Source organism: Sciurus vulgaris (genome assembly GCF_902686455.1).
Source record: "Sciurus vulgaris genome assembly, chromosome: 12".
Classification (NCBI taxonomy): domain Eukaryota; kingdom Metazoa; phylum Chordata; class Mammalia; order Rodentia; family Sciuridae; genus Sciurus; species Sciurus vulgaris.
The window spans coordinates 51,044,397-51,069,257 of record NC_136473.1 but is presented as its reverse complement, the minus strand read 5'-3'; the positions used below and the strand labels follow the sequence as shown (position 1 = coordinate 51,069,257).

At 34.7% G+C, this 24,861-nt stretch overlaps 1 protein-coding gene and 1 pseudogene across 4 annotated transcripts in view; one reads left to right on the top strand and one right to left on the bottom strand.

Moving 5' to 3' along the window:
* Positions 1-2,920: 2,920 nt before the first annotated feature.
* The window catches only part of LOC306641203 (uncharacterized protein), a 76,316-nt gene continuing 54,375 nt past the window's right edge, over positions 2,921-24,861 (bottom strand). For all 3 annotated transcript variants that reach the window (XM_079106170.1, XM_079106171.1, XM_079106173.1), the window contains one exon: positions 2,921-3,147. In XM_079106170.1, the coding sequence (XP_078962296.1) occupies positions 3,124-3,147 (24 nt within the window). In that variant the 3' untranslated portion in view covers positions 2,921-3,123. The remainder of the gene's footprint in view (positions 3,148-24,861) is intronic.
* Positions 3,808-5,373, top strand: LOC306641523 (vacuolar protein sorting-associated protein 72 homolog; annotated as a pseudogene). Its single transcript has one exon. The product of its transcript is annotated as a vacuolar protein sorting-associated protein 72 homolog (transcript).

Genomic DNA, 24,861 nt, shown 5'->3' with positions numbered 1-24,861 from the left:
CAAAAATAGAAGTGGAAGTATTTCAGTGAATATTTTGTTATAAGTTCAATATCTATAAATATTTTCATAATATGCAAAATTTTAAATGACATGATTCTATACTCACTCTTCTGTAGTTGAGCAGTTTCATGAACATGAAATATTTCCCCTGTTCTAATGATTCACTTTCTGAGAAGACTCCCAACTCCCCACACCACCCACATCTTCCCCTTCTGCCATTTATTTATTTTTCATTGATTGCCCTGGTCTCTCACCACCCACCCCAAGTTTTTAACATATTTATTTCATAGTCAAGTGTTTCATGCCATATGTCCCATGCTATATTATAAACACTTTTATGACCAAAAGCTTGGATAACTCCTGTTACAGTTATGAACATATTTTGAATATATATTTTTAAATATATGTATTATAGCGATTCTATCGATGTCAGGTATAGGAAGAGGGTCTGAGTGGAATCTGATATAGAAGGAGATCAGAGTTTTATCTTGGAGAAATTAATAACCTGAACCTAAGTTGATAGGAGGCACAAAAACTGAAAAATGGTACCCTTTCAAATGGACTACCCATCATATGTGTTAATCACTCATTACACTTTAGTTTCATTACATATATTAGTATATTATGAGTTCTGTGCATCGAGGAAGAAAAGATTGATTTTTGGAGCAAGAATCTTTAAAATGACTATGTAAAATCAAAAGTAAAAAAGAAAGAAATGAAAAATGACAGAAGTTGATAGTCTTTCATTATCCGAAACAGCTTGAATTCTGAGTTAGAATTTAGAAGCCCTGGAATAGAAAGAGATCTAGATTGTCATTGAACATGAAGACATATGACAATATATCTTTAGAATTTTGACAAAGAAAACATCAAAAATATGTCTTCTAAAGTAAATGCCTCTATTGAGGAAAACTAAGAACTGGGAGAAATGCTAATATTGCATTGCCGATAGCATAAACCACAAACATAATAAAAATATTATTTTGAAACAAGAAAGGTCTTTATTATGTTAACATAGTATACGAAGCCAAGAACTGATAACTATTGTCATTCCTTTTAGACTAAAGCAAGGTGTCATGCAGCCCCATAATTAATTAGTAGAACTCTGAAAGTATTGTATCTCCAATATACACAAATTAGATAGAAGAGTTAAAACATGGTAGAAACACAGATGAAGGAAAAAGTTCTTAAGATATCTCAAGGTGATGTTGTGGAAGGAAATCTAAAACAGCAACCTTTCTCAGTAAGTTGTATCACAGGACTGTCTTGAGTCAAAAATTACTTCCGAGTTGGAAGAAATCTTAGAAGTGTATCAAAAAGATAATGTAGAGTAAAAAAGAATTACCTTCTACTACCTAAAACAGTTTTAGGAGATGTTAGAGAATGAAAACCAAGATTTAGAACTAAGATTGATTTCTGCAACACTATGATTTCATGCGCGTGCACACACACACACACAGATAACAGTGACTGAGAATTTTATAAGGTACAATGGAATAAGTGTGTGTTAATTGGGTAAATGAGAAAATGATGATTATAACAAAACAGTAGGGGCCTAGTCATACTATTAAAGGAAGAGGATTACTGGAAAGAATGTAGTTACAGATACAAGAAGTATTTTTTCTAGAAAGAAATGTCCACAGAGAAAGAATATCTTTTAAAAGTCTTTCAAGTTCTGAGAAAACTGGAATCCACATGGAGAAGTATAAAATTAGATATTCACCTCACACACTACACAAAAATCAACTCAAAATGGATTAAAGATTAAACATGAAAAATAAAACTATAAAAGTAGCAGAATTAAACATAAGGGAAAATCTCTAAGACATTGGTCTGGGCAGCGATTATTTTAGACATGATCAAAAAAACATAAGCAACAAAAGCAAAAATAGACAAACAGGATTATAACAAACTAAAAAACAAAGGAAATAACAGAGTGAAGAAACAACCTACAAAACAGAAGAAAATATTTGCCAACTAGACATCTGACAAAGGATGAATATCCAGGATATATAAGACTCTGGAAGAACTTAACAAGAAAATAAGTAATCCAATATAAAAATGTGCAAATGGCCTGAATAGACCCTCCTCAAAAGAGGAAATACAAATGACCAACAGGTATATTTAAAAATTGTTTAATGTCACTAATAAGGTAAATGCAAATTAAAACTACAATTATTACCTCACACCTGTTATCAAAAAGGTGAAAGGGAAGTGTTGGCAAGGATATGGAGAAAAGGAAACCCTTATAAACTGTTGATAGGATTGTAGACTAATACAACACAGAATTTCCTCAAATAATTTAAAAAGAACTACCATATGATCCAGTAATTCCACTAGTAGGGACGCATACAAAGAAAATGGAATTAGTTTATTGAAGAGATTTCTTCATTTCTATGTTCATTATAGCACTATTCACAATAGCCAAGATAGAGAATCAGCCTAATTTCTATCAACAGATTGATACATAAAGAAAATGTGGTACATATATACAGTGGAGGGCTCTTGAGTCTTAAAAACAAAGGGATCAGGTCATTTGCAACAACTGGATGAACCTGGAGCACATTGTGTTAAGGGATGTAAGCGAGGAACAGAAGGAAGAAATACTGTCTGATCTCACACGTGGAATCCAAACAAGTCAAACATGGAAGCAGCGACCAGAGACTGGGTGCGGAGAAGGTTTGGGAGATTTGGGCCAGGTCATTCAAAATCTTAGATAAGAGGAAGAAGTTAAATCTACTATGTACTATAGTAATTATATAACAATACAATGTATACTTGAACATTGCCAAGAGTAGATTTTAAGTGTTCTTGCCACAAAAAAAAGTCTGTGAGGTAATGCAAATGATAACTAGCTTGATTTAGCCAATCCACATGTATATGTATATCAAAACATCATGCTGTATACCGTAAACATACACAAGGTTTACTTAACAATTTAATAAAACAACTCATTCAAGCAATTAACAAAAATCTTGGAACAAAAGGAATTACAGTAAAATTGAGTATTTAAAGGCTTCTAGGTTGAGCTTACTATTGGTTTGACGCAAAAATTTACTGTTCCTTCAGTAGTAGGGAAGGTCAACTTGGTTAGTCATTCCAGGAAATCTTGTGGGATTGCTTTTAGAAGACTGCAGCACCGTGTACCTAAGTAAGATAAAACAGAAACCAGGTATGAAGCCAAAGATATCAAAAGATGCCATTGAAACTTATAACCTAATGTGGATCAAAGGAAGAATACTTGAGTCTTTTAAAAAGAGGGAGAAAAGAATTTATTAATTCATTCCATTCATTCATTCATTCACTCAGCAAAAGCATTTATCTGCTTTTATATGCCAAGGCACTGTTCTAAGTTCTTGGCAGACTTAAAGGAAACAGAAACAAAAATCCCTGCCAAGCAGCACATATGTTCTTATAGAATGAAACATAAAATAAGCAATAAAAAGGTAAATTATATAGCATATTAGAAAAAGATTAAATACTACAGAGTAATAAAGCAGAGTGATGGTGATTGGAGATGTGGAGGCATCATGGTTTCCTTTTAAGTGACAAAATCTAAAAACTCAGTTTTCTGTGATCTGTAACATTCTCGGAAAGGTGCAGATTAGTATATTAAGAAAGAAGTCAGTGGAAGCAGGCACGTGGGGCCTGCTCAGTCTGATTTTTAACTACTCAATAATTCACTTTCATTTCAAAGCAGGTGTCAGAGCAGAAAGTAAGTTGCAGAATTCCTGTAGAAGAAATGCTCTAATAAAATGTGATGTTTCCCATTAATTGAATCCCTAACACCTGATCCTTTTATTTACCTTACTTTTGTTTTTCACTTTGGTAAATACTATTTTTCCACTATTTTAAAGACAAAATAATTGAACACATGTGCAGTTTTACTTATAAAACATTTATATTTCTCATCAGTGTTAATGAAGACATAATTGTCTATGTCTATATGCCTGAGAGAACAGGAATAATTTATTTAACTGCCACAGATGAATATGTGTAGCTCATCTGTTTAAGAAGAGGCTAAAGAGAACCAAGCTGGGTGAGCAGGGCCCCTGGTGGCCCCACGGTCTTGCTAGGCGAAATGAGTTTGGCTGGGGGCTGGGCCCCCCCCCCCCAGGAAGACCCAGGGAACAGGCTTTCTGGGCTTCTGGAGGCAGAGGAAGAAGAGTTCTACCAGATGACTTGCATAAGTTCACCAAGGAATCTGGAGATGATGAGTGTCAAGGGGACCAGTCAGACACAGAGGACGAGGTGGACTCTGACTTTGACACTGATGACGGGGATGAACCAGCCAGTGATGGAGAAACAGAAGAGCCAAGAAGGAAGCGCCGAGTAGTCACTAAAGCCTATAAGGAGCCTCTAGAGAGCTTGAGACCTTGAAAGGTCAGTACCCCAGCTGGTAGCTCTCAAAAGGCCCGAGAAGGCACTGCTGTTACTAGAACTACAGGACGATGGCTCTGACAGCTGGAAATCCATGCATCAATCTACAGCTGAACACCCTCCACAAACATTTCTTTAGGTACAGGAGAGGCAGGGCCAGTCCCGGCGGTGAAAGGGGCCCCACTGTGAGAGACCACTGACCCAAGAACCTCTCAGGGAAGCCAAGATCACAGAAGAGCTCAACTTGCGTTCACTGGAGACACATGAGCGACTTGAGGCTGACAAAAAGAAGCAGGTTCACGAGAAACGAAGTGCCCAGGGCCCATGATCACCTCTCATTCAATGACAGTGCCGCTTGTTGGGGAGCTGGGCCCCGAGGAAGAGAATGTGGAGGTAGAAGGACTTGATCCTGCTCCCATGGCTTCTGCATTGACTCCCCATGCTGGGGCTGCACCTGTGGTACTGCTCATGTGCCTTCTTCACATTTAGTGATGATGCGACATTTGAGGAATAGTTCCCCCAAGGTCAACCCCCAAAAGTCAGTGTTCGGGAAATCTGCCCAGTGATCCATCCTCCAGCTCGATATCGTGACCCAGGTACAGACATACCCCGTGCCACTGCTTGAAACTTCAAACCATCCGTGAGGCCTAAAGAAGCACATCACTGCCCATGGATGGCGTCCTACTGCTCAGCTGTGGGCCCTGGTCCTCCACCTCCTGAGCCCCTCCCTGGCTCTGGGCCCCGAGCCTTATGCCAGAAAATTGTCATCAAAGGAAGAGATGTTTAGTCCTTAGAAACCTCTGTCCTGCCAGGACATGGGCTCTTGACCTTCCCTCTCTACTTCACCCCTTTATATCTCTGATCTTTGCCCGCTCCTCTTCTATGTCTTCCCCCTTCTTTGCCCCTGGTTCTGACTCGTTTTGTTAGGTTTTTTTTAATCCAATAAAATGGAAAGATCCTTTAAAAAAAAAAAAAAGTCTAAAGAATTATAAAGGAATTTACTAGCTTAGGGATAAGATAGGGACCTTGCATCTTTTGCTTAGCTCTTTTAATTTAATAAATGATGTTACTGCTCCAATAGTTCTACTAGAGGTCATTGTTAATGATACTTAATTTCAAGACCATATAGATACTTCATAGATAATTTCAAGACCATATAGATACTTCTGCCTCCTTTTCTCTGTCCTTGAAAGATCACTACAATTAGGAAGACAATATATTATTATTAAACTACAATAGTAATGGTTTAAGGAGCTTTGTGCTCTTTACTAGTTACGACCTCACTTGACCCTCAGAATAATGTTATGATGTCAGAAACATTCACTGGAACAGGCTTACAGAGGTTACTTGCCAAAGGCACCATGTCCTGGGCTGAGATGAATTCTACAAACATTTAAGCTATTTCTGTTTAAGTGGCATGGTTTTGTTGTCAAAACTGAGACAACTGAATAGGACTGACCAAATCTAGATATTGTTATTATCTAGGTGAGCACATCATTTAATGACTAAGCACCTCTCCTCTTGCTCCACTTGCTCTTCCTGTTTCTCTTCCCCGGCCATGGGCTCGGCTCACCTCCTGTCACCTTTCCTTTTCATCTTTGGGATAGGGACTGAACTATTATAATCTCACCAGGTATGTACGAGAATTTCAATTGGCTTGTTTAATGTTATGTTCACTTAGTCTATGAACTTTAAATTTTTTAAAAAGTGAAACAATATCTCATATAATAATTGTTAATAAGTCATGATTTTTAATATGAAAAAATTCAAACTGGATATTATAAAATGAAAATTTCAAAGCCAGTTTTTTTTTTTACTATTTTGTATATAATTTATGAATCAAGCTAAAATCTTAGAATTCAACCTTGTGAAATGTTTAGTCTCAATACTCATTATTACAGAAGTAGAACTGTTAAATGCTGGGTCATGTTAGTCTTTTACTATAAATTAATGAATCTCTGGAACATTGACTGCCATAGGCTTTGCCTCAGGTTTCTTTTTCCAACTTGTTCTTTGACTAGATTTATAAGAGAATAACCTATTGCATTTTGTTTTATAAAAGTGACAATAAAAAATGACTAGAAATCCCAAGTGTGTGTTTTATTGGTGTTCAAAAATTTTATTTTTGGAATTTGTTTTGCACTGTACCAAGAGATGGTAAACAAGCTACTTGGATACTAAATAATGAGATGAAATTTAGCATTACCACAGGAGTGTCCCACCTGGTGATCAAGTGAAAAGCATCCTATTATTTACAGAGTATCTCTAAAGATTGAAATAACTTCCCAGGTAAGGAGATTTACAGTCTCATTCTAGAATTTTACAGGTTCACTAGGATATTCTTCCTTATTGGTCAAATGGCTTACTACTTTTGGATTTGAGGATTTTCTACCTGACTTGCTTTTTAACTGGAAATAAGGCAAAGCAAGTCTTATGCTGAATCCCACAGCATCTTATCCACTCAAGGACATTGATCCTGAAATGACCTCGTTTCTCCTGTGCCAGTGTTCCCTTCAGTAACACAATGTGCTGTATGTTGTTAAATCCAGTGGTTAGTTCTCAGCCTTCATATACCTCAAGAGAGTAAATGCCCGCTCTTCTTTTAGCTTCAAGGACACCATACTTGCTCAGTTTCCCCAAAGCTACTCCTTTCAGTTCCTCTTACTTGTTTTGTCCTCTCCCTTTACTAAATATCAAAATGCCAGCGCTCAGTACTTAGGTACCTTTCCTTCTCCTTTTACATGTCTCCCCTTACTAATTATATCTACTTTCTTGATTTTAATTTTCATCCATCTGCCAGTGTTTTCTTCATAGTATTTCCAGCTGGAACTCTGGGCTTATTTGGCCTTTCAATTTGGATGGCTAATAGACATTGCAGACTTAAACTGTTCCCAATCGAGCCTCTTGTATCAACTCTCTCCTCCAAACCTACATACTCTTTGTGAAATCTCTGTTATTTCATACAGTAGTAAGTCCATCCTTCTAAAGGCTCAGGCTGAAACCTTGGAGTTCCCCTTGACTCCTCTTTTTCTGAATCCCCCATTCAAATTTTTAGAACATTCATATGTTTGATTTTCAAAATACAGCCAAAATTTGACTATTTTTAGCTACTTTCCCTGCTACAACCTGGATCTAGTCAACATCATCACTACTTGGACTATCACAATCTTTCCCTCTGGATTTCCCTGTCTCTACCTTTATCAACTTTCAATATGTTTCTACAGAACAGCCATGGTTCTGTTAAAATACAAGTCAGATCATGGTCTTGGAAAAACTCATTTAAACAATAATCAAAATTCATATAGTGCTCTTCAAGGTCTATATGATCTGTCCGCACCCTAACTCTCCAGCCTTAGCTTCTCCATCCTTCACTATGCTAAGCCACACCAGCGTCCTCAATATTTCTTGATATGCCAGGCATGCTCCTGCCTTAAAGCAGAGGTTAGAACCCAGAGTCTCTCAGATTCCAAATCCAGGTCTTCAATCCAAATAACCTAATAGAGACTCTGGAAATCCCAATCAGAATATTCTCATAAAAACCTAGTACCTTAACCATATACTAGTTTTTAAGTGCCCTAATCAACACTAGTTTTTAAATGCTCTACTAATAGGAATTGTAAACATGGTACTTAATTTTTTAGGTGAAATGGGGGGGCTTTACGTGGATTTAACACAGGACTTTCAGACTGGAGACTAAGGAGGTTGGATATAATTTAAAAAAAAAAAAAAAAAAAAAGGGAAGAGATCCCCACTTCCACTGCTGCCCCAGAGGCACCAGCCAGAGCAAAGGGGAGGAATAAGGGAAGTAAATGAGCCCACTTTTTTAGGAGACCTGAGCCATGTCTTGGTATGGAGAGATCAGAGATCAAAGACACTGCCTGACTAAACTGAAAGGCATGCTACACAACATTCTTGTGTAGAAAAGAAGCCACATCTCTCCTGGCTGCCCACAGAAGACAGAGGAAGGAAAATTTTGCATCCTAGGCATGGGGGCCAGCAGCTGGGGAGCCAAGTTCTGTACACCCAAGTTTGACCCAAAATATAGGCCTGGCAAGCCCAGAACAATTATGCAAAGGAGAGAAATTAAAGGAATATGAATATGAAAAGAAGAGCTCAAACTATCCCTACTTGCTGATGACATGATTCTATATGTAGAAACAACAACAAAAAAATTCCACCAGAAAACTTCTAGAGCTCATAAATAAATTCAGCAAGGCAGCAGGATATAAAATTAAGAACCATAAATCAATTGTGTTCCTATAAACCAATGGTAAATCAGCTGAAAGAGAAATTAGGAAAATTATCCCATTCACAATAGCATAAAAATAATATAAAACACTTGGAATCAATGTAACAAAAGAGTTGAAAGACCTCTACAATGAAAACTACAGAACACTAAAGAAAGAAATTGAAGAAGACCTCAGAAGATGGAAATATCTCCCATGTTCTAGAATAGGCAGAACAAATACTGCCAAAAGGACTATACCACCAAAAGTGCTATGCAGATTTAATGCAATTCCTATTAAAATTCCAGTGACATTCTTCATAGAAGTAGGAAAAGCTGTCTTGAAATTCATTTGGAAATACAGGATGCTTAGAATAGCCAAAGCAATCTTTAGCGAGAAATGTGAAGCAAGATCAAAATGCCAAACCTTAAATTTTACTACGAGCTACAGTACCAAAAACAGCATGGTATTGGCACCAAAACAGACATGAAGATCAATAGAACAAAACAGAAGACATAGAGACAAACCCACAAAAATATAATTATACTAGACAAAGGTGCCATAATACACATTGGAGAAAAGATAGCCTTTCAGCAAATGGTGCTGGGAAAACTGGAAATCCATATGTAGCAGAATTAAACTGAATCCCTATCTCTCCCCCTGCACAAACCTAATCTCAAAGTGAATTAAGGACCTAGGTATTTTACCAGAGACCCTGCACCTACCAGAATAAAATATAGGTCAAATTCTCCATCATGTCAGCTTAGGACCTGACTTCCTCAACAAGCCTCCTAAAGAGCAAGAAATAAAATCACAAATCAATAAATGGGATGTTATTAAACTAAAAAGCTTCTTCACAGCAAAGGAAACAATCAAGAGTGTGAAGAGAGAGCCTAGAGTACTGAAGGAAATTTTCATCACCTGCATCTCACAGCATAATTCTCCAAGATATATTAAGAACTCAAAAAACTTAATACAAAAACCATAAATATCCCAATCAATAAATGGGTAAATAAACTCAGAACAGACACTTCATAGAAGAAGAAATATGAATTGTCAACAAATATATGAAAAAATGTTCAGCATCATTTGCAATCAGAGCAATGCAAATTAAAACTATGAAGAGATTCCATCTCACTCCAGTCAGAAAGGCAATTATCAAGAATATAAGTAACGATAAATGTTGGTGAGGATGTGGGAAAAAAGGTACACTCATACATTGCTGGTGGGAGTCCAAATGGTGTGACCACTCTGGAAAGCAGTGTGGAGATTCCTCAGAAAACTTGGAAGGGAACCACCATTTGACCCACTCCTTGGCAAATACCCAAAAGACTTAAAATGAGCATACTACAGTGATGTAGTCACATCAATATTCATAGCAGCTCTCTTCACAATAGCTAAGCTATGGATCCAACCTGGGTGCCTGTCAACAGATGAATGGATAAGGAAAATGTGGTTTATATACACAATGGAATATTGCTCAGCCTTAAAGAAGAATGAAATTATGGCATTTGCACGCAAATGAATGGAGCTGGAGAATATCATACTAAGCAAAATTAAGCAATCCCAAAAAACAAAAGGCCAAAAATGAAGGAAACATTTTGAACTGAATGAAAATGAAAACACATCAAGATTTGTGGAATGTAACTAGAGAATGCTTGGAAATTTATAGCATAAATTTTATGAGTACTCCAATCTTACTGTATTACTTGAAGTCACTAATTAGTAGATAAATTATCCTTGGTTTCCCCAAATAATTCTTCCTATGGCGGAAATTATAGCTACTGAATAAGAATAATATTTAATTTGTAAGATGGTGCTAGAAAGCAATTGATGTGTAAAAATCATATTCTATATTTTGAATTTCTTAATTTTTACATTTAGACTTTTATTAGTTATTATTTTCTAATGCTGCTGAATAGTCAGAATATTGGTTGGTTACTTTCTACACTATTTCATAGAAGTTGAATATGAATTGCAGAAAAACTGTCTTCTGTTACTAAGTTCATACTATCATCATAAATAACAAATGGCACATCAGTAAATGTTTGATTTAACATTAAACAACAACAAAAAAGAATAAAATTATGGCATTGCTTGTAAATGGATGGAACTGGAGACTATCATGCTCAGTGAAATAAGCCAATCCCCCAAAAACAAAGGCCAAATGTTCTCTCTGTTATGCAGATGCTGCCACACAAGGGTGGGGTGGGGGAGACCAGAAGTTTATTGGATTAGACAAAAGGGAAAGAAGGGAAGTGAGGGGGAATGGGAATAGCAAAGATACTAAAATAAATAACTTTCCCATGTTCATGTGTGAACACAGGACCAGTAAAACTCCATGTCATATCCAACCACAACTGGATCCTAATTAGAATAAGTTATATTCCATGTATTTATAATATGTCAAAATGTGTTCTACTGTCATGTATATCTAAAAATAATTTTTAAAATCCACACCCCAAATTATAGAGGCTTACAATGGTGTAGAAATTTGGGGGCTTTTGTTGTTGCTTAGCACATAATAAAATAGTCCAAGTTATAAAATAAAAATCAGAATATTGGTTCCTTTTTAAAAGAATATCACAAAAAGACCAAGAAGGGGATTTGTGAATGCTAGTAATGTTATATTTCAAGGTGGGTAGTGATTATAAAAGTGTTTCCTTTGTGATAAGTCATTGAGCTAGATACTTAAAATTTATATTTCAACATAAGTCAGTTAATAAAAATTTTAAAAAGCAATATAGCAGCTCATACTTCGCGGGTGCCATTTTTACCTATTTTATTAATTGATTTATTTCTCATGCTACACTTGTTGGAAAAAAGCAGTGCGTGTGCTAATAAAAGTAGTAGAACTCTTGGTTCTAAAAATTAGTGGATATTCTCAGTTACCAAGCATGGGAATAAATAAAATTTTGAGATATTTTATCAAGTAAATACTTGTTTAAAATATTATTTTAATTCCAAATGAATACATTCTTCTGTGGTCCAGACATTAGTCTATGTCTTCCTTTTACTAAGACATGTAAAAAAAAAAATTTATATATATATATAATTTTTAAAAATGAACTGTGATCATATCTAACATATTATTTTGTAACTTATTTTTACACCTAGAATGTATGTTTGAAAACTACTAATTTAAAAAACCCAACAACTTTCTTTATTTTTATAAAAAGTACTTACTGTTGTAATTAGAAGTATTAGCTTTTTTTGTATATGGAATTGAACCCAGGGTCACTTATCCACTGAGCCACAACCCCAGCACCCCCCCCTTTTTGGGGGGTTCTTTTTAGTTATACATGACAATAGAACTAATTTTGATATAATTATATAAGGATGTAATACATCATTCTAATTAAGACCCTATTCTCTTTTTAATTTTTTTTTTTTAGATTTGTAGATGGGCAGAATGTCTTTATTTTATTTGTTTTATTTTTATGTGGCACTAAGGATTGATCCTAGTGCCTCACACATGCTGGGCAAGCGCTCTGCCACTGAGCTATAGCCCCAGCTCAGGACCTCATTCTTTATGGATTTACATGATGGTGGGATTCACTATGGTGTATTTGTATATGTACATAGGAAAATTATTTCAGATTAATTCCACTGTCTTTCCTTTTCCTATGCTCCATCCCTTCCTTTCGTTCCCTTTTGTCTAATCTAATAAATATCTATTCTTCCCATTTCCCTCCTTATTGTGGGCTAGCTTCCACAGATCAGTGAAGACATTCAATCTTTGCTAGCCCTATTTTTAGGTTTTATTTTGAGATAGGGTCTCATTAAGTCCTTAGGACCTTGCTAAGTTTATGAGGCTGGCCTCAGGCTTGGAATCCTCATGCCTTAGCCTCCCAAGTTGCTGAGATTACAGGTGTGCACCACCATATATGGCTAAAAGCATTTACTTTTTATCAAGTAAATACTAACATATTCAAACCAAAAGATCATAGAGTAGAAATTAAATTCCCCTTTATCTCTACATGTTAACAGCCTTTTTATATCCTTCCATAAACTATATATGCCAGTGTGAGATTTTGTGTGTTATGGAATTTGAAGTCACACTCTTTTCCCACAAGCTTTTTTTTTCATCAATATATTTTAGCATATTTACATACTAGCACATAAACATTTATATCTTTTTAAAAATGTGAATAATATCTATAGCATTCTTTTTAATGGTTGCCTAATCTCCCAAGATGGGGAAATTTTATAATTTATTTAGTCTTTCTACTAATAGGTGTTTAAATTTTTTTCAGGTTTTTAAAATTACAAAAATGCTATAATAAACAATTTCTGTGTGTATGTATGTATGTGTATCTTTATATATTTGAAAGTAATATGTTTTAGGTACTGCTGTGCCAAGGTTATAAATATTTTTAATATTTGAAACAACTCAAACAATACTATACTTCTGTGAATAGTCCTTGAGAATTGTATATATCATCAGAGAAAGAAAAATAATTTCATTAGGAATTAAAGTAAGGCACCAAAATGGGAGCCAATGAGTCTTTGAAAGCAGGCTGAATACATTAAATGATGATAATGTGAGACTTTAGTGGAATGAAATACATAAGAGAAATAATTTACCACTGCCCCAAGCCTCTAGCCATAGAACCCATTTCCTCTTAAGTAACTGTTTAAAATGTTACCATGCTAAGTGAAGTAAAACAGTTCCAAAAAACCAAAGATCAAATGTTTTCTCTGATAGATGGAAGCTAAATCACAATAAGGCCAGCAGAGTGAGAGGAAGAATAGGAGCCCAATAGATTAGACAATGGGGAATGGAGGGAAGGGGGCATAGGAATAGGAAAGACAGTGGAATGAATCTGACATGGTTTTCTCACATACATATATAAAAACAACACAGAGAATGCCACCACCATGTACATCCATTAGAATGGGACTCTAAGTAGAACAAGATATAGTCCATGCTTGTATAATTATACCAAAATGAATTCTGGTGTCATGTCAAAGAACCAACAAATTTTAAACATATTATGTCAAATATCAGATGGACAAACAACTTATAGATTGCATTTACTAATAAGAATTATGACACTATATAATTTAATCATCCATTTATAATGCTAATAGTCAAGTAAAATATTTCTCCTTGATCACTTAAAACAAGAAAATTTCACACCAGAATTAGACCACATTTACTCTGAAAAGCCATCATCCTTGAGTCATGCTGTTTTGAGAATTGAGTATTTCTTCTAATGGAGGGTTGTTGATCATTTAAGTCTATACCTACTGCTGATAGTGGTTTTTAGTTTAACACCAGGTTATGAAGGCATCTAAACAGAAATAAAGTAGTAGGTTCTCAGCAAATATCTGGACACTAACAGTACCAATTTAAGGCAAACCTCTTTCTTTCTTTTCGTGCAAGGGATTAAGGATAGAGAAAAACACAGCAAGCCTAAACCCACATGCCCATGTGCACATCCACACACACAGAGACATACCCTAGTTTGAGTAGTTCTAAAAAGGCACAGTGTTATGGTTTGATGTGTCCCCTAGGTCTCCTGTGTGAGACAATTCAGTAATATTAAGAGGTGAAATGATTAGATTACAAGAGTTGTAAGCTAACTGGTGGATGAATCCATCTGATGGGTTAATAATTTAAATGGATAAATGGGTGGTAACTATAATGAGGAATGGCATGATTGGTGAAAATAGGTCACTGGGTGTGTGCCCTTCAGTATTACATTATCCCTGAATCCTTGAGCTCAGGTTTTCTCTGCTTCCTGACTGTCATAAACTGAGCAACTTTCCTCTGCCACACCTTTCTGCCATGATGTTCTGCTTCACCTCAGGCAAGAGCAAGAATCTACATAACCTGGACTGCATCTCTGATGCAGTGAAGCAAAACAAACTTGTCCTCCTTTAAGTTGTTCATATCATGTCTTTTGGTCACAGCCACAAAAAGCTAACACAAATGGTAAGAAATGCATACAGGAAGATGAAAGAGGAGAAAAATCATAGTCAATAAGAATTTATTTTCCAGGTAAGAGTATCAGACCACTAGGCCTGAAGTGTTTGGTCAGTGCCAGCAGGTCATAGGGAATAAAGGTTAGTTGAGGCATCAAGAATAGAGGGAATAATTTTTCAGCTCTGGAATAATTTGTCATAAAGCAACCTAAGAGCACAGTAATACTGTCAATTGTATTTTTAATGTTCCATAAAGGTACCACTCTTTTTCTATTATCAACATATCTAGGATATAGGGAAGAGGATTAGAGGTTGACAATTAGAGGAAGGAGATGCTGAATATTAACTTTGAAAAGTAATGGCTTTTTGGTAAAGTCAATTTCATCACTTAGGTACATATTTGATTTCTTTAAACCAGCCTCAATCAAGCAATGAAGACTTATTATTCATTTTAAGTTTTCTCTGCAATCAGGATTATGATGTTACAAATTTATTATTATCACAATAAACAGTAATACTTGGAAGTCAGATACCCAATATAAATGGTGGAAAAGCTATTTTACATATTTTAACAGTGGGAAAATGCCTTCACAAAGCAAACTATTTTCCTGTGTTGCATTCACTCAAAATTAAATTTATGGACCATTCATACATTCCAACAATGCAGGGTCACTGTAATGCCTAAGTATATCATATGACTTCAGGAATTCAGACATGGAAAGTCTTCCTACTGATGCACTCACAGCATAATTGGAAAGTTTAACTACTATATCTAAAAAATCAGTACTTTTATCTGTATTTATGAATTCATGTGGAATTATTTGCTGATAATTATACTGTTTCATGTAGAAAAGGATAGAAATGTTTGTTACAGATATTGGAACCAAAAGCCAAAATCAGTTTGAACAGTTACCAAAAGGGATAGCTGTTTGGTATGAGACGTCAGTTTCCTGGCTCCAAATGGTCTAAGTGTGAAGAATAAAAAAGAAAAAGCTCACACAGATATTGCCTAAAAGGAAAATAGTCCTGGTGCTGCTCTTAGCTGAACATTGGATTTTCTGCAAATCAGTTCAGTTGCTCTGTCTGAAATTTAATATCCTCATATCATATCTGTTCTACCTACCTGAAACAATACATTTGAAAACACATTGGAAACATATATAAAAGTATACTGAGAATGAAAAAGAGTTCTACTATTGAAAGTTCTATTATTATCATTTGCTTTAGTGACTTATATGAATGGTGCTCATAGTGGCTTCACTGGCAGATTTGTAACAGTTTTTCGGTTCTAAGCCCACTTTCACTTGAATTCTTTACAGTCTGGGTTTTTATGGAGGAGACATCCTGACTCTAGGTGAAGTGAGATGTGAACTTGAATTTTTAACAGTTTTCCACAGAAGAAAATTGACCTCTCCCAAACATTAGTCCAGTTATTTTAGAAGATAGATGATATTTCTTCTGTTATTGGATTCAGTCACCTTAATAGGCAACTAAAGAAGTGTAACATGAAGACACTTCAGTAAGAGAGGAGGCTAACTCTCTTGATTTTCTCAGTTGACAAAAAACTGAAAAGAATCAAGTGACTTTGTAAAATATATTTGGTCAAGGATACAAGAGCAAAGTTAGGCCGCTTTGGGCCTATCAGAGGCTTGCTGATTTGGCAAACAAAAGGAGACAATGAACCACTCTAACAAATGAAACAACATGGAACACGGCAAAATAATTAAGGTTACTTTCTTCTTCATCTCTTTTTATCCTTGTGGGCAATGTCCCCTCATCCCTATTCAACTTTCCATTATGATTGACCTTTTTGATGGTGAGCAATGTCTCTGTCTTGGGTGAGCCAAGAAGCTGAGGCCTCAGCAGAAGTTGTGTGACTGGAAGGAGTGGCTGAGGAAATTGGAGACAGGACTATGATGTTACCCAGCCCCTCTCCTTTCCTCACTGAGGTTCTGATGTCCTCCCTGGACTCCATTTACCATTTAAAAATTCACTATTGGAAAAGTGTGAGATGAGTCACAAATGAATATAAGTACTTTGAAGAGCTCAGACTGCATTTCAGTGGATGCTCTGATACATTCACTAAATAAATGAAGTACTTTGTATATCAGGGATCTGAGAAAATATAGAACAGAATGATAATGACAGAAGGATACTGACATTATTCTGTTTAGAGCTTCACTGTTCATTCAAAGGAAAATAAATAATTTGTTCTGACAAGTATTTCAGGCTCTCAGAATAAGCCAATTCAGAACTTATTTAAAGTACCAGGTTTTATGGGTCTTTAAAAGTCATACAGAAGGAATAAAGTAATTCTTCCTACCATTTTCTCAGTTTTCAACTTGGGATTTCCCTAGAAATTGTAACCAAACAACAAATCTTAGGTTGTCCAACACAGTTTATTCCTCTTCTAGTTTGGTCAATAGAAATGGTTTGAAATGCATGCTTATAAGAATTATTGTCAATTCACCAATAGCCTGTGATCACTGTAGAGCAGGTGATTTTTTATTAGGACAGAAACTTTTAGTTCCAGGAATTGTGGATGAACAACAGGTCAAATTTGAACATTCTATTTGAAAGAGGGAAAAAAAAAGAAAAAAAAGAAATGTATCACTCATGTAGAAGTTTCTAGAATGAGCAAAAGTTGCACATAAGCAGTTATGACTTTTAACATTTTGTTACACAGAAAGATATATCCTGCTGTACATCTTGTTGGTGGGAATTGTGGAAGAAAAGCACAACCTACTATCACTCACACAAGTTAAGCAGCATCACTTATGGCATTTTTGTTTTATGTTCTAGCCCCCCAGCTGAAATGCTCTGACGGTACTACTCTATCCTTCGTTCCAGCTCTTTATCTTACGAAACACTCACATTACTTCAGGCCTGGAACCATGTAGTCAGTTGACCAAGGACTGAATCTCAGAAACTGAGCTAAATCAACTTTCTTCTAAATTGTTCTTGTCAAGTCTATTGGTCACAGTGATACAAAGCTGACTACAACAGAATTTATGATAAATTAATAAATTATATGAAGTGATTATTTTTGAAAATTCTTTACAAATCAATGTAATGAGGCAATTATATGGATACTAATTTTACTTTTTTAGACTTAGGATCAATTTCAAAATTAAAAATACTAAACAGGGCTAAAAAGACCTATGATTGGGTATATACCTATTTTATAGGCAAAGAAAAGGCATAGTGTAGCATCAAGGAACTTACAATGCAGGTTGAGATATAAGACATATTTGTATGACATACCTAAAGCAAACAGATCAATATAAGTTACATATCATTTGATACCAGAAAAAAAAATCACTGTGATCTGCAATTCATCTGATAAAGCTTTCTGGATAAGTACTGATCTAGGTCTTGAAAATATAGGACTTCAATAAAACCCAAGTAATGAGGAGATTTGTAATAGATTTTGATATAAGAAAGTACTATCACAAAATGGGAAAACATAATACTTTTGAAAGGGAAAAACTCTTGGTATTTAAGATGTATTTAGAAAGCATCAGGGAATAGTCTGGTTTGGAAGAGGAGGATGAGGAAGAAGTTTCCTCAGGAAGTTGTCAACTACCCATGTGTGAAGACAGCAGCTTAAGGATGGGTATAGTGCTGAATCTAAATCAACTTCATAAGAAGTATCAGCATAACATCAGACACTGACTCTCCCGACAACTCAAAAGGGAACTAGTCAATAGACAATTCTCAAAAGCATTTAATAGACTACATAAGGAAAGGAAATATTAATAAATGTGAGGAGTTGACAAGATTTTTGGTATGCATGTTGTTTCTGAGGAGACAGTTATTAAAGTAAATACATCATTTGATCTTTAGAACTCGCATGCAAGCTCCTGGAAGCCATGATGTAGATTTTATATTTCTTTTGTACTCCCACAATCACAGCATATGTTCTGTAAATATTTAATGATGTCTGTAAATGGGGGAAAACAAATAAAAGCTTAAGTATATATAAATTGTTCATCATAATTATAAAAGGAAGAATTAAATATATGAAATTGAATCTTCAAAAAAAGAGTATATATATCCAGGGAGGAGAAAAAAGGATTGAAGCCATACCTTTGGAGGAACAGGATCAGGCAATCGAGCTGACATTTAAAGGAAGCATCAACCATTGAGGTAAGAGGGAGAAAAGTAAGGGAAGAATCACTGCCATCAAGAGAATGTTTAAAAGGGTAGCACACAAAGCAAAAAATGACCTAAAAAGGTATTTACCATTAAGGGATGACAGACGATTTTTAATTGTTTGAAAATAAGTGAGAACAAATCAACAGTTTTGAGAAGTCTGGCTACAGAGTCCAGAGTGGTCTACGGGTAGTACAGCTGGGTATTCAACTGTGTTAGTTCAACTGCACTACTTCTAAGCTGGTCTTATGTACAATTTTCTCCTTCCAAACAAGTCAATGCGGCTAATTACAGGGCTAGACTAAAACATGTTAGATGTTCAGAATCATCTGCTATTTTGATACCATAACTAGAATGGAGAAAAAAATTAATGGTTGAATCAAGGGCCTTGAAAACATCATGAAAACATTGACCTCCATTTTCTGGAAAACTAAAGATACCACTAGGTTTAGGATTAATCTTATTCTCTTTCCCTTATTGTAGTCCTAGTTTCTTAAAAATAACTTTATATTAAATAAAAATATTTGAACATTTAAAAATAAATTATGAAGGTTGTGCAATTTTAAGGCATAATAGTACCTATAGTAGTATTTGCAATGGTAGTGCGGTTTTAGATAGGTAATATAGCATTAGGTTAGAGAAATGTATTGGTAATATATACAATGTCCGTATTACCAAAGATCCATTATAGTCTGGAGCATTCTTTGTGTCAACTCATACTCATGAATTATGGCATTTGCCAGTAAGTGAACGGAACTGGATAATATAATGCTACGTGAAATAAGCCCAATCTCAAAAATCTAAAGGCCAAATGCTCTCTCCAATGTGTGGATGCTAACCCATAACAAGGGAGGATGGGGAGGGGAAGAAGTCCATTGGATTAGCCAAAGGGAAATGAAGGGAAGGGAGTAGGGAGGGGAACAGGAAAGAATTAATTGGTCATAACTTTCCTAGCTTTGTACTTGTATACACCACCAGAGTAACTCTACATCAGGTACAACCAGAAGAGAGGGAACCTAAATAGAGTAAGCTATACTCTATGTATGTATATTCTGCTAAAATAATTCTACTGTCATGTATAACTAAAAATTAAAAAAATATGCACACCAAAAAAACTCATTCTCATAGAACCCCCTAACATAGTGTGAAAACCATAGCCTGGTTTCATTTTATAGATAATATTTACCTTTAAACATAATAAATAGGAATACTAACTGGATTATGTTCTTGAGTATTACTGAATAATTATGAATATGCAAATGTTTATAAATAAAAATAAATATAATAAAATGTGCATTTAATGCAAAAAGTATAAACTATATTCTAATAAGTAAATATGTATATATATGTGTATGTATGTTTATGTGGGTGTGTGTATATATATTTATATATATTTTTATATATATATTTATATAATAAATATATATATTTTATATATATATATATTTTTAAAACACCATTATAGTGGAGGATGGGATGGGGTGTTGAATCTTGGCAAGCATCAGAAAGTCTGATTCTTAAAAAAAAATTATTTTTCTTGAAAGCTCAAGATTTATATCAATTAACAGCCTTTGAAGATTATAGAATCTCTAGGCTTAACCTGCCTTTACCCACATGTTAATATTATGAGTTTGATAAGTTCATTGAATTCAAATTGAAATTGCCTGGGAAAGGAATAAGTAAGAAGAGAGAATGGAAAGAATGAGAAAAGAAAAGTACAGATAACCATGAGTGAAGGTCTGACAAAGGCCTAAACTCTCCCTTTAATATCAGGAACATCCAGAAAGTGTTTTTGAATGGGCTTAAGTCCATGATCCTTTTGGTTCTCTGTAACAATCTCAGATGCATAGGATTTTGTGAAATTTTCTCTTGGTTCCTAAGGGAGCTGGGAAGCAGAGATTAGTTTACTCCTCCCCAATCATATTCTCACCAGGCCTGTAGATTTTGTATAGTTTTACATTGTATACTAGTTTATGAAAATAATAGTTTAAAGAGAATTTACAAATGTTCTGAATTTACAGTAATAGTTTCTCTAATTAAAAGACACAAAAGAAAAAAAAAAGGTAAATAGAAATATAACCTGGCAAGGTGAAGGTGATAACGGCAATCCAGAGGAAACATCTGGAAAATAAGTGATGGGTGATCCTAGGCCACTCTTTCTGGGGACTGGCTTGATTCTTGCTACTGAGATTTACAACCTCAGGCAAGACAAGCCTCATCTGTTTATGTATTCTCAGATGGTACATGCAGCTTATGAGCGACTACTGTAGGAACGTTGTAGGCAGTTCCTTCAAATGTATAGATATTCTTCATGCCCAAATGGAACTGCTATGGAGGAAGTCCTATATGGACAATTTCCAGGTTCATTTAAGAATTTCACTTACTGTTAGGTCCCCCATTGTCGTCTACTGAAAGATGAAATAAAATAGAACCATTAGAAACCTTCATTAGTACTGAGGTTTCTGTGGTTATTAAAAATATTTAGGATGATCCCAACTGAATTCATTCTCTATTAAGTTATGAAAATATTTTGATAAAGCAATATTATATACCAAAATCAAATTCGTATGTTATGAGATGCTAGTTTTTGTTTTCCATAATACACATACTAAAATTTAAAAAGACAGAAAAATGCTTCACTAGCCAATAAATAATTGAGCAGAAAATTTCCTGTACATTTGCTCTAATTTTCTGATTTAATGTATATAATTAAAAAGATCGCTATCATTAGCCTTCATTTTCTTAATGCAAAATAAGCCACAATGTAAGACCACTGACATGTTGTTAAACTATTGGCCCACCTACTCCTTTTATGTGGCTTTTCGTACTAGTTAAATGTGATTAGTTTGAAGTTAAAAAGTCACTTAGAACAGAGATAAAACATTAGAGTACAGCTGCCTCTTCTTCTTTCTAGCTGTTAAAGTGTGATCAGTAACTTGATTCACATGTAAATTTTTGATAGATTTCATTTTGTTTATCTGTCCTTACCTGATGTCAGAGGTGTTCACTGATTATTTTTAGAATGCACCTGGTTACTTAACTGAAGCTTTCTACTGTATACTCATGTTAAAAAAAATCTATTATTTTTATGTTTATAGACTGCATTTTGATTCATTGTACACAAATGGGGTACAACGTTTCATTTCTATGGTTATACATGATGTACATTCACACCATTCATGTCATCATACATGTACAAAGGGGAATGATGTCTGTCTCATTCACTGTCTTTTATGTCCCTGCCCCCTACCCTCTCTCAAAGTTGCCCCATCCCCAAAGTTCCTCCATCCTTCTCTTACCCCCTACCCTCACTATGTATCATCATCCACTTATCAGGGAAAACATTCAGCTTTTGGTTTTTTTGGGATTGGTTTATTTCACTTAGCATAATATTCTCCAATTCCATCCATTTACCTGCACAATGCCATAATTTTATTCTTCTGAATAATATTCCACTGTGTATAAATACCACAGTTTCTTTATACATTCATCTGTTGAAAGGCATCTAGGTTGGTTCTACAATCCAGCTATTGTGAACTGAGTTGTTATGAACATTGATGTGGCTGCATTACTGTAGTATGCTGATTATAAGTCCTTTGGGTATAAACTGAGGAGTGGGATAACTGGGTCAAAAGGTAATCTTAATTCTATATTCCTATGACTCAGAAATGGGCCAACTTCTCTAGGAGATTTTATTTTGGAAAAAATTTTCAGTTTAAAATGTTGGGTGAACATTCACTTTTATTGGTTAGTATGTCTCAGAAGGCTTCTTAGGCTTGTTAGGATATTTTTAAATAGTTAAATGTTTAATTGGGTTTGGGCACAAATTCTGAATAACAGATGTATGGCTTTGAACTGAGTACTTTATGTCAAATAGAACCATTTTTAAGTTATTTTATCTCTTTTTATGTAACCTTTTATAATCTCCTATTTTACTTGATGGGATACTCTATAATATACCAAAATTAATCCCAAAATATCAATGATTTAATAAATAAAAAAATTTTATTCATTTTGTCATAGTCCATTCCATGCTGTTAGAATATAACAGACAGGGTCATTTATAATGAACAAAAATTCATTGGTTTATGGATCTGGATATCCCTGGTGGGAGCCTTCTTGTTGAATCCTCCCATGATGGAAGGAGGAAGGGCAAAAGACGGAGAAATACAGGGTGGGGAAAAGCATGAGATATCAAACAGGAACTAAATTCATCCTTTTATAAGGAACCACTTCTATTATAACTAATCCATTCGGTAGTAGCAGCATTAATCCATTTATGGACAAATTGTTCCATTCATGGACTAATTGCCTCTTAATACTGGGTTACATTTCCAATACATGATTTTTTGAGGACACATTCAAACCATAGTGTCTATTATAATCTTAAATATTTACTTGATGGAGTAGTCTATTTTATACTGTGTTAACAAATCAAACCCAGAATCTCAGATTAATAAACAAAATTTCTTGTCCATTTACCCAGAATGTGCCTCAGGTTCAAGTGTTCTCTTGGGTTGCTTTGAGACTCAAAGATTGAATCTGTTCTACCTTGTGGTACCATAACATCAACACAATCCCTTGGTAGGGAATAAGAGAGAAAGAAAATTCACTCTCCCACTTCAAAACATGCATCACTTCTATCCATTAGCCCAAACTGATCACATGGTTTCAAAGTAACTCTAAGGATCTGGGAAAGAAAGTCTTTCTGACTAGGACAATGAAATGATATTTAGAGGAACAGAAAAATCCTCAACAATATACTAGCAAATTGAATCCAGCAACACATAAAAAATAAGCATATTCCAACCAGAGTTTATCTAGGAAATGGAGTCTAATTCAATATTCAAAACAGAGGGATTCTCCTATCAACATGATGAACAAAATCATGTTAGTATTTCCTAGGTATGGAAATTGATAGAATTCAACATCTGATATTTGTGACAAAAACTGTCAATAACCTGAAAATAGATGGATACTTCTTCAAGTACAGATAAGGAATCCACAAAACATAAACAAATAAAAACATTACGGCCATTATCACACTTAATGGAAAAAGACTGAATTAAAAATAAAGCGGTTTGCTCTTATTACTCCCATTTACATATGTTGGAAGTCTTAGCTAGTGCAATAAGGAAAAAATATAAATGCATATAATTGAAATATTTGCAAATGACACAATTATGTAGAACATTTTATAATAACTGTAGCTATGACTAAGCTAAGAGAACTAATTATGAGCTACATATGAGCTAATTATGACCTATGAGGTCAAAATACTAATTTCAATCATATTTACATCTACTAGCAACAGAAAAAATGGAAAATTCAAAATTTTAAAATATCAAAAATAATGAAGTTTTCAGGTACACACCTAAAAAATATACTCAAAATACATTTGGTACAATTTATAAAATACTGATGAAGGAAATTAAAAGATGAAAAAATAAATGATATGTGTGTGTGTGTGTGTGTGTGTGTGTGTGTAGAAAGAGATAACATATTAATTGCTAGAAAACCTCAAATTTGATAAGATGTCAATTGGCTCTGAACTGATTTTTAGATTCAACACAATTACATTAAAAATGCCAGAGGGGTTTATTGTACAAACCAACAAAATCAACCTTTATCTAATATTCATGTAGAAAGATGAATAGTTAAGCAGTGTTCAAAATAAAATTAGAGGCTCCTTCTACCTAATTTCATGACTTACTCTAAACCTTAAGAAAAAGTCAAGATATGATTGTATTAGCGAGAGAACAAATAACTAAATGGATCACAACCAAGCAAAGACCAGCAACCTCTAGCCCCCAAGACCAAGGTCAGTCCACAATCTGTTTTTGTAAATATAATTTACTGCAGCACAGCAATATTTATTTATTTTTGTATTATCTGTGGCTATTTTCACACACTAAAATGATAGAACTGACCAGTGCAACAAATTGCATGTCCCACAAACCTATAATATTTATTTTCTGGACTGCTTACAAAGAAGCTTGCTAAGTCCTGGAACAAAATATCCAGAAAGAGATTCACACATATTCTATGATCAATTGGTTTTTGACAAAGGTAAAAGACTATTAAATGACACAGACTTCTACTTGTTAAGAAAATTAACCAATAATGCTGTAACAATTGCACATTCATATGCAAAACAAACACTTTGCAC